The following is a 12010-nucleotide window of genomic DNA, read 5'->3' on the forward strand; positions in this document are numbered from 1 at the left end:
AAAAAAAAAAAAAAGAAAAAGAAAAGAAAAAATATATAAGACCAAATCCCAGCCAACAATCGCTCACGTTTCTACACAAACCTTTAAGGGTACAAGGGCAGGCTGAGGAAACTGTGCAGAGAAGACGGGAGATAATGGCAGGCCAACAACTGCTCTAAACTACCAAGAAAAGAAAGGCCTCCTCCCCAAGTGTGAAAATACCAAGAAAGTATTTCTATAGATCAAACCATGACCATATGGAACGGGCTGAAAAACACAGGAGATCTGAGATGGGAATCTTAAAGGCATAGGTTCTGAGAAGAAAAAGAAAAAAAAAAAGCAAAATGAAAGGGCAAGGTCCCTTTTGGTGCAATTGGGTAGTGAAAGAGAAAAGCAGCAAAAGAGGACATTTGTATGGTTCTACAAGACAAAAAAAGGACAAGGTACACCTGTAGTCCCAGCGACTCAGGACACTGAGGCAGGAGTATTGCCTGAGCCCAGGAGTTTGTGGCTATAGTGCACCATTATTGCACCTGAAGAGTCAACCTGGGCAGTATTGCAAGACCCCATTCCACTATACTTACAGAAAAGGGCACCATAGTACTAAGAATCTCCCCAATCTACAAACAACACACTCAAATCACCAGGCAATAAAACTAGAAATTACTGATAAAATTAAAAGTCCACCCGGAAATTTAAAAAATATTTCCACGAAATAATTCTTGGGTAAAAAATGAAAATCGAAATGGAAATTACAGAACTTGTCAGAAAATAGTGATAATGAAAACACTACATATCAGAATCAATGTGATACATTTAACACCGTAATCAGGAAAATATATACCACCAACCATTTATTAATAAGAATAAATGACATAAGGATTATTATTAAGCAGTAAAAAGGAATGAGGTCCTAATACATGCTATGACAGGAATGAACTGTGAAAATACACTAACTTAAAATGAAAAATGATGAAAATGATGAAGAAGGCAACAAGGATAAAGATCTTTAAGATGATCACCTTCCACTTAATGAATAGTAACTATATTTTCTCTTCCTTATGATTTTAATAACATTTTTTGTCTAATTAGATAAGTCAATTCAAATATTACAATGAGCAAAGAAGTAGTAAAACCATCTCTTTTTGTAGATGATACAATATAGCTGCATATGTGGAAACCCCTATAAGTAAAATCAATAATAAAACTAACTCAAAAATTAAAAACTTCAGTGAGATAGCAAGTCATAAGATTAATATTTAAAAATCAATAGCCAGCCGCGCATGTGGCTCACACCTGTAATCCCAGCACTTTAGGAGGCTGAGGTAGGTGGATCACTTGAAGTCAGGAGTTCAAGACCAGCCTGGCCAACATGGTAAAACCCTGTCTCTAATTAAAACAAAAACAAAAACAAAAACAAAGAAAAACAAAAATTAGCCAAGCTTGGTGATGCACACCTGTAATCCCAGTTATTGGGAAGCTGAGGCAGGAGAATCGCTTGAATCCAGGAGATGGAGGTTGCAGTAAGCCAAGATCACGCCACTGCACTCCATCTTGGGCAAAAGAGCGAAACTCCATGTTGGGGGGGAAAAAAATCAGTAGCCTTTGTATACACAAGTAATGACCAGTTTAAAGGATATAACACCAGTGAAAAGTCCATGTGCAATAGCAGCAACAAGGATGATTAAAGGAATTAAGAAGGTATTTAGGAATAAGTTTAACAAGAAATAAAACACTTATATATGAAGAAAACTTTAAACACTCCTGAAAGACACAAAGACAGAACTGAATAAATAAAGATAATCCCTGTTCTTTGACAGGACAACTCAGCCTCATAAATACATCAGTTCTCCCTAAATTAATTTAACAAGATTAATACAATCCCAGTAAAAACACCAATAAGGTTTGAGAGTCAAGTTCAAATGGAGAAAAACATAACCAATGTACATAATCTATGCATAAATGGAGGCAAGAAAACACTGAAAAACTATGAGGGATCTTGGGCCAGAAAAAGATGTTAGTCAGATAACTGGTGAAATTTAGGATGAGGTCTGTAGATTATATAATAGTATCATATCAATATTAACTTCCCAATTTTGATCACTGTAGTGACTATGAAAGAACCGCAACTTTCTCTCAAACATTTTTAAAATTAATTTTGCTGTTGTTGTTGTTGTTTTTTGAGATGGAGTCTTGCTCTGTTGCCCAGGCTAGAGTGCAGTGGCACTATCTCGGCTCACTGCAACCTCTACCTCTTGGTTCAAGCAATTCTCCTGCCTCAGCCTCCCAAGTAGCTGGGACTACAGGTGCATACCACCATGCTCGGCTAATTTTTTGTATTTTTAGTAGAGACGGGCTTTCACCATGTTGGTCAGGCTGGTCTCGAACTTCTGACCTCACGATCTGCCCACCTCGGCCTCCCAAAGTGCTGGGATTACAGGCGTGAGCCACAGCACCCAGCCTTACATTTTTAAAAAATTACATAGTAATATAGATGAAATAATTAATTAAAACAACAAGCATGGCCGGGCGCGCTGGCTCACGCCTGTAATCCCAGCACTTTGGGAGGCCGACGTGGGTGGATCACGAGGTCAGGAGATCGAGACCATCCTGGCTAACATGGTGAAACCCCGTCTCTACTAAAAATGCAAAAAATTAGCCGGGCGTGACGGCGGGCTCCTGTAGTCCCAGCTACTTGGGAGGTTGAGGCAGGAGAATGGCGTGAACCCAGGAGGCGGAGCTTGCAGTGAGCCGAGATCGCGCCACTGCACCCCAGCCTGGGCGACTGAGCGAGACTCTGTCTCAAAAAAAAAAAAAACAACAGCACGGCAAAACGTTAATTTTTAGAAAATCAAGAGTAAAAATATTAGGAATTCTTGTACTATTTTTGCAACATTCTTGTTCAGTCTGAAATTACTTCTAAATAAAATAGTTTTAAAGTATATTACAACATACCTCTAAAAATGAAGCATATCTTCATTTAAAATAATTGACAAACCTGGGCTGGGTGCGGTGGCTCACGCCTGCAATCCCAGCACTTTGGGAGGCTGAGGCAGGCAGATCACGAGGTCAGGAGATCGAGACCATCCCAGCTAACATGGTGAAACCCCGTTTCTACTAAAAACACAAAAAATGCCGTGTGTGGTGGGCAGGTGCCTATAGTCCCAACTACTCAGGAGGCTGAGGCAGGAGAATGGAGTGAACCTGGGAGGCGGAGCTTGCAGTGAGCTGAGATCAGGCCACTGTACTCCAGCCTGGGCAACAGAGCAAGACTCTGTCTCAAAAAAAAATAAAGAAAAGAAAAAAATTGACAAACCTTTCAAATGACAACCATAAACAAGTTTAATTTCAAATTATACTCTGGCCACATTCATTATCTAATTAATTTTAAATATTTATGATTTTTAAACAAAAATGCTATTACAATATTCAGTTTTCCTTCCCCTTCACCAAATAGGTCAAAAAAGAAAAAAGGAAAGCCAAGCACAAATGAAAATTCCAAGCAAAACATGTTTCCATACCTATAATAAATGCTAACAAACATTACTGAATGTCCCTCTACTATGTACGGGAATGACAAGAAAACAAAAAGTTAATATACAATAAAAGCTTTTTATTATTTAAAATTAATATAGCTATCTGAGAAACAATGAAAAGAATGGAGGTTTTATAGTATGGCAGATTTGAGTGTGAAGCCCTCTCCTATCACCTATTAGAAGTTACTCAAATTCTCCAAGCTTCAGGTTCCTCATATGAAAAACAAGCATACACTCACCTCTTAAAATAGTTGTTATATTTGGTATGTAAAATATCTAAGATGTGTGAGGCACGCAACAAAGAGCAGCTACTTATTACTGGGAGAAAGGGCTGCACAAGAGCTTTTGAGTGAGACAGAAATAGAATGGAACATAGGTTCTCCTACTTATTGACCCTATGATCCTGGTCAAAAACTTGTCTGAATATCAGATTCTTCTGCTATAAAATGAGATAATAACACCTGTAATAATGGATTCTTGTGATAGCTGAATGAGATAACATACATATGGAAATTCACTCCTTCATTCAATAGATGTTTGTTGAGTATTTAAATATGTTGAAGACTATAGAAGAGAAAGAAAACAAAACAAAACAAAAAAAACTTCTTTCTGGTTAAATAACATGCCAAGTTCTGTGCTTGGCTGTGTATATCAAGGTAAACAAAGCAGACATGGCCCCTGCTTTCGTGGAGTTTATAGACTAATAAAGACGACAAAAATTAAACAAGTAAAACCACATATGATAAATATATGAATATAAATAGTGCTAAGTGCTATGAAGGAAGCAATATGAAGCTAAGAAAAAGAATAACAGGAGGGACTACTTTGATTTGAATAGTCATGGAGGGTCTTTCTAAATTTTAAAGATGAATTAATTACACAACACTGACTTGTGCCAGGCACTATTCTTTTTTTTTTTTTTTTTCTTTTATACTTGGTTTAGCCAGGTACTATTCTAAGTTAACAATCAATGTGCAGGAAATAAGACAAACAAAAATCCATGCTTTTGTTGAACTTATATTCTGGTTGGAAGAGTCAATAAACAAGAATATATATATCTCTCTCTCTCATGTTATATGGCATCTATAATAAACTGACATATATGTATGTGTCAGGTATATGTCAGTTTATTATAGGTGCCATATAAAATGATAAAGAAGTTCTGGGAAGGAGAGTGATGAAATAAAGCAGAAGGTGGCTTTTAAACAAAGACCTGATGGAAGCAAGGGAGCTGGCTCTGATGATCTTAGGGTAGAAGCTAAAGCCCTACCCGAAGTAAAGCTTGGTGTGTATGAGGAACAGAAAGAAAAGATAGTGTGGTTGGAGCAGACTAGTGAAAGAAAAAATGGTGGGAGATAAGATCAGAGAGCTAATGAGGGTGGAGGGAATGATCATGTAGAAGCTCGTAGGCCATAAGAAGTCATTTGGGTTTCAATCTCAGTGTGATGAGAAACAATGGAGAATTTTAAGCACAGGTGTGAAATGATCTGACATATTTTAAAAGCATGGCTCTGGCTATAAAGTAGAGAATTGACTTTGGAGGTACACAAGCAGAAGTAGAGAAACCAGTTAGAACACTCCTAAATTTCAGATACGAAATTATGCCACTACAGCAAAGGTAGCAGAAATGGTGAGAAATGGATCTACTGAGAATACAGAGAAAAGTCTTGCTGATATATTGAATGTAGAGTATGAATAGCTTATCTTTCACCTCATCTTGGTTGACATTTTAAAATCCTCAATTTATAGTCCATGACCAGTCATGGTGGCTCACGCCTGTAATCCCAACACTTTGGGAAGCCAAGACAGGTGGATCACTTGAGCTCAGAAGTTTGAGACCAGCCTGGGCAACATGGCAAAAAGCCATGTCTACTAAAAATACAAAAAATTAGCCGAACATGGTCGTGCACGTCTGTAGTCCCAGCTACTCGAGAGGCTGGGTGGAAGGATCGCTTGAGCCTGGGAGGCAGAAGTTGCAGTGAGCCGAGATGGCACCACTGCACTCCAACCTGCATAACAGAGTGAAACCCTCAGCTTGGAAAAAAAAAACTTATAGTCCATGATGAAAGGAGACAAGATGTGTCATTTTTCCTATTTCAACTTCCTGCTATAGAGTACTCTAGGTACTTCCCATACTACAGTCTATATATAAATACTTTCTCTATGGCTAAGTTCTATAAGAACGATTACTTCGATTTAATTCAAAAAACATTTTACATCTTATATATCCTGGCATCCTCCATAGTTCCTTAATAAATAACTGTCATTTCTTATCTCATGTATATAACTAATAAGAAGCCTCAAAAGTTTTTTTACTGTAACATACCATATTTTTCCATATGTTCTTTTCCAGCATACCCAAACATCTGAGGAGCAACTGGGTGTGCAGACAATCCATACTTATTGATCAGGAGGTCAAGATGTTTATCAGTGGGAATGGTCCTATCTGAAAACTAAGAGGGGGGGACAAAATTTCATAAGTAGCTGACATGATAAATGTCTCTTTCAAAACTACTACAGCGCTATTAAGACATTTATTTATTCTAAGCACATAGTACACCAGAAATGGTCAATGTGAATAAAATCAGTTAGGACATGCTCCACAGGGAAACATGGGAAGAAGAAAAAATAATCAAGTGAAGAAAGAGGTATTAACTCTTTCAAGAAATATTTATTGGGCATCCAGTATGTGCCAGTAACTATTCCAGACATGAGAGAAAAAAGAGTGAACTAGTAAGATAGACTTTGCTCACTGGCATTTACATTGGGGAGGGAGGAAGGTAAAAGGTGATGAGGACAATAATAAATAAAAATATTTATGACTCAGTAATGACTAATAAGAAAAGATTAGTATTAAATGATTATATAAAAAAGAAAATAAATAAAATTTAAAATATAAATAACATTTATATTTCATAATATAAAGCGATCCTCCTATCTCAGCTTCCCAAGTAACTGGGACTACAGGCATGCACCACCATGCCCGACTAATTCTTTTGTATTTTTTTGAATAGCCGGGGTTTCACCATGTTGCCCAGGGTGGTCTTGAATTTCTGGTCGCAAGCAATCCTCCTGCCCCTGCCTCCCAAAGTACTGGGATTACAGGCATGAGCCAGGGCACCTGGCTACAATATACTTCTTGGTGGAAGCAAACAACAAAAAACACTTCCTAGAGTTCTCATAACATTACAGTGAACAGATATATTACTTAAAAGTAGTCTGTGGATAAATTAAAGCTGTAACTATAAAACACAAAGCAACCACTAAAAGCAAAACAAAACAGCAGAGGTATCATTAATATGCCTGTAAGATAGATAAAATGAAATTATAAAAAATTCTCAATTAACAGAAAAGAAGAAAAATGAACAAAGAAGAGACTGAACAAAAAGAAAACAATCCGCAAAGCAGTGGTGTCCAAGCAAATACTTAACAACAGGCTCACTGGGGCAGGATGCAGGGAGCCCTAATTGGTAGCATTTGCCAACTTTTGTGGTATAAATTCTCCCACCATAGCCACTTTCAATCTACTAACATGGCTGTCACTGAAACCAAACATGGGAGAAGATGTGCATAATCCGACCGTGCAGGATGGTACAAGCTAGTAGGTATCAGTTTCAGCTAACTGCTAGTTTAAACTCAACCACATCAATCAGCACATCAAATGGGAAAGATATAAAAAGTCCAATTAAAAGGCAAATATTATTATATTGTTAAAAAGCAAGACCCTACAATATGCTGTCTACAAAAACCCAATTCAAATATATAGACAAAAATAAGTAAAGGGATGGAAAAATATATACTATTCTAACTCTACTCAAAAGAAAGCTGGATTGGCTATGCTAATATCAAAGTAGATGTAAGATCAAAGAACTAATAACAAGGACTAAAAGGATTATCTCATAATGACGAAGGAGTCAACTTACCAAGAGGATATAACAACCCTAAATGTTAATATATCTAATATCAGAGCTTCAAAATACATGAAACAGAAACTGAAGGAAATAGGCCGGGTGTGGTGGCTCACGCCTGTAATCTCAGCACTTTGGGAGGCAGAAGGCAGGCGGATCACTAGGTCAGGAGTTCAAGACCAGTCTGACCAACACGGTGAAACTCTACTAAAAATACAAAAATTAGCCAGACGTGGTGGTGCACGCCTGTAAATCCCAACTATTCAGGAGGCTGAGGCAGGAGAATCACTTGAACCCGAGAGGTGGAGGTTGCAGTGAGCCAAGATCACGCCATTGCACTCCAGCCTGGGTGACAGAGTGAGACTCCATCTAAGAAAAAAAAGAAAGAAAAAGAACTGAAGGAAATAGACAAATCTACAGATATAGCAGAGACTGCAATAATTCCCTCTCAATAACTGACAGAACAAGTAGACAAATCAGTAAGGTCATAAAAGACTTGACCAACCTTATCAGCCAATTTGACATAAGTAGTATTTATAGAACACTTCATCCACTAAGAACAAAGTACATATCCTTTTCAAGTGCACACATTATATTTTTCAGAATAAACCATATCCTGAGCCAAAAACCAAGTCTCAAATAAAAAAATATAGGTCGGGCCTGGCGGTCCACACCTGTAATCCCAGCACTTTGGGAGGCTGAGACAGGTGGATCACTTGAATTCAGGAGTTCGAGACCAGCCTGGCCAACATGGTGAACCCCATCTCTACTAAAAATACATAAATTAGCCAGGTGTGGTGGTGTGCACCTACAGTCCCAGCTATTTGGGAGGTTGAGGTGGGAGAACTGCTTGAACCCAGGAGGTGAAGATTGCAGTGAGTCGAGATCACACCACTGCACTCCAGCCTGGGAGACAGAGTGAGACTCTGCCTTGGGAATAAATATATATATATGTATAACACACACACATAATATACACACACACATATATATGTATGTGTGTGTGTATATCGTGTATATATATATGCATGTGTGTATGTATACTGTGTGTATATGTGTGTGTGTATATATATGCATGTGTGTATATATGTGTGTGTGTGTGTGTGTGTGTGTGTGTGTGTAAATATAGTAGCCAGGCATGGTGGGTCATGCCAGCATGGGCAACATAGCAAGATTCTGTCTCTGCAAAAAATTAGCTGGGCATGGCTAATTTAAAATAAAGAATAAATTAAAACCAAAGTAAGGAGAAGAAAGGAAACATCAACAATGAGAGCAGATTGAAATAGAAAATGAGCAGAAAGAAAAAGAATGAGTAGAAATGAGCAGAATAAACTAGAAAAAAGAAGAATATAGGCCAGGCGCCATGGCTCACGCCTGTAATCCCAGCACTTTGGGAGGCCAGGTGGGTGGATCACGAGGTCAGGAGTTTGAGGACAGCCTGGCCAACATGGTGAAACCCCATCGCTACTAAAAATACAAAAATTAGCTGGGCATGGTGGCAGGCACCTATAATCCCAGCTACTCATGAGACTGAAGCAGAATTGCTTGAACCCGGGAGGCAGAGGTTGCAGTGAGCCGAGATCATGCCGTTGCACTCCAGCCTGGGCGACACAGTGAGACTCTGTCTCAAAAAAAAAAAAAAAAAAAAAAGAGTATATAGAAAATCAATGAAAACAAAAGCTGGTCCTTCTATTGTAAACTTTCTTTTTCCATGATCACTCTGACAACAAAAGATGACCATGGAAAAAGAGAGAAGATAAAAATTACCAACACCAGAAGAAGGGAGAAGACACATCCAAAGATCCTACATTAAAAAGATGGGAAAAACATGAATGACTTTTTACCAATAAGGTTAACAATGTAGATGAACTGGACAAATTCCGTGAAGGACATAAACTATCAAAGCTCGCTTAAAAAAAGAAAAAATAGACAACCTGAATAGTAATATTTTACTAAAGAAACTAAACTTAGAAGATTGAAAACTTTCCCATAAAGAAATCACCAGACCATGACCCAAAGATAAGAATGCAAAAAAAAATTTTTTTTTAATTAAAAATATTTTAGGGCTGGATACGGTGGCTCACGCCTGTAATCCCAGTACTTTGGGAAACCGAGGCAGGCGGACCACCTGAGGTCGGGAGTTTGAGACGAGCCTGACCAACATGGAGAAACCCTGTCTCTACTAAAAATACAAAATTAGCCGGGCGTTGTGGCACATGCCTGTAATCCCAGCTACTCAGTAGGCTAAGGCAAGAGAATTGCTTGAACCTGGGGGGCGGAGGTTGCGGTGAGCCGAGATCACGCCATTGCACTCCAGCCTGGGCAACAAGAGGGGAACTCCATCTCAAAAAAGAAAAAAAATTTTTTTTAAAGAAAGGAAAGTAAGTCACCAGATCAAATGTGAACTGGTGAATTGGTGAATTCTACCAAAAATGTAAGAGAAAAAAATACCAATTTACATATAAACTATTCCAAAAAACAGAAGAAAAGAGAACACTTCCCAGCTATTCTATGAGGCCAGCATTATTCTCGTATTAAAACTAGCCTGGGTGTGGTGGCTCACACCTATAATCCTAAAACTTTGGGAAGCCAAGGTGAGCAGATCACTTGAGCCCTGAAGTTCAAGACCAACCTGCGCAATGGAAAGAAAACAACAAACCAACACCCTTGCGGACATAAACACAAAAATCCTTAACAAAATTTTAACAAATCAGGCCAGGTGCGGTGGCTCACACCTGTAATCCCAACACTTTGGGAGACCCAGGCGGGAGGATTGCTCCAGCCCAGGAGCTTGAGACCAGCCTGGGCAACATAGGGAGAACCCATCACTTAAAAGAAAAAGATTAACAAATCAAATCCAATAATATATAAAAAGGATAATATATCATGACCAAATACCAAACATTACCCCAGAATATCGGATAGACCAACAGTCAAACATCAACGAATATAATTCATCATATTAACAAACTAAAAAAGAGTAACAAACAAAATAAGAACATTTCAATAGATACCTAAAAAGCTTGTGAAAAAACGTGGCTGGGCACGGTAGCTCACACCTGTAATCCCAGCACTTTAGGAGGCCGAGGCAGGTGGATCGCCTGAGGTCAGGAGTTTGAGACCAGCCTGGTCAACATGGTAAAACCCCATCTCTACTAAAAGTACAAAACTTAGCCCGGCATGGTGGTGGGCGCCTGTAATCCCAGTTACTTTGGAGGTTAAAGCAGGAGAATCACGTGAAACAGGGAGGCAGAGGTTGCAGTGAGCCAAGACTGTGTCACTGCACTCCATTCCAGCCTGGGAAACAGAGACTACATCTCAAAAAAAAAAAAAAATAGGGTGTAAGGTGTGTGTCTGGATTCATTATTTGCATGTGGATATCCAGTTGTCCCAGCACAACTTGTTGAAAAGATTATCTTTTTTCTTCTTTGTCAAAGATCAGTTGACTACATTTATGTAGGTCTATTTCTGAATGCTTTATTCTGTTCCAGTTATCTATTTGTCTAATTTGTCTGAACTTTTTTGTCAATACCACACTGTCTTAATTACTGGAGCTTTAGGTAAGTCTTGAAATTGAGTAGTGTCAGTCCTTCTGTTGAACTTGGGAGGGAGACCTGGTCTCAAAAAAAAAAAAATAGGCAGAAGGAGTGACTTCTAATTTATATATATTTCCTTTTAATTATACTATGGGATTATGGATGGATTTTACTATTTTATAATTTTTAATAATTTTCAAATAAAAGTTACCAGGGCACGTACCATTTACTGCTGGAAAAAACACGTATTTTTCATGTGTCATAAACATTATATATTCACTTACGTAACCTTATTTCTCAATCTTCTCCAGCTGCCACTCTAATCCAGACAGTTTTTTAAACTGTTCCCTGGGTGTATCATATTCATTAAGACACCCATGACTAGGCTCATGATGCCTTCCCTGACATCTGGGAAGAGCTCATTTCCCCTCACCCACTCCTAAATTATCTTTAAGATCCAACCTAACTTCTACCACTTTTCAAAGGCGTTCTTTAAAGAGGGAAACAACTCATTGATTTGAATGCCTAGTAAGTGTCACTTTTGTGCTGTCTAAGAAATATTATCATATGTATTTAAGTTAATTTGGGGTAGAGATCCTTTAACATTTCAACAGAGAAAATGGGATCAGGTTGATCACATAAGTTAGATAATAGAATAATTTTAGATAACAGTAAAAAATTATCTTCAACTCATTTTCTTTTCTTTGAAACAGAGTCTCACTCTGTCGCCCAGGCTGGAATGCAGTGGCACATCTTGGCTCACCGCAACCTCCACCTCCTGGGCTCAGGCAAGTCTCCTGCCTCAGCCTCCCGAGTAGCTGGGATTACGAGCGCACACCACCACACCCGGCTAATTTTATGTATTTTTAGTAGAGATGGGTTTTGCCATGTTGGCCAGGCTGGTCTCAAACTTCTGGCCTCAAGTGATCCACCCATCTCAGCCTCCCAAAGTGCTGGGAGTACAGGCATGAGTGAATTTTTGATTTTATTTATTTCTTTTCTTTTCTATAAATTCCATTTAGGTTTTTTTCTTTCATGCCAATAATGTTCT

At 38.5% G+C, this 12010-nt stretch overlaps 1 protein-coding gene across 3 annotated transcripts in view; it reads right to left on the bottom strand.

Annotated features, from left to right (window-relative positions):
* SCP2 (sterol carrier protein 2) overlaps positions 1-12010 on the bottom strand; it is a 125962-nt gene that overhangs the window by 77459 nt on the left and 36493 nt on the right. For all 3 annotated transcript variants that reach the window (XM_033226335.1, XM_033226333.1, XM_033226334.1), the window contains one exon: positions 5842-5968. In XM_033226335.1, coding sequence (XP_033082226.1) covers positions 5842-5968 — 127 coding nt within the window. The remainder of the gene's footprint in view (positions 1-5841; positions 5969-12010) is intronic.

This window comes from Trachypithecus francoisi, unplaced genomic scaffold (assembly GCF_009764315.1).
Source record: "Trachypithecus francoisi isolate TF-2019V2 unplaced genomic scaffold, Tfra_2.0 Lachesis_group12, whole genome shotgun sequence".
In the NCBI taxonomy this organism is placed as follows: Eukaryota; Metazoa; Chordata; class Mammalia; order Primates; family Cercopithecidae; genus Trachypithecus; species Trachypithecus francoisi.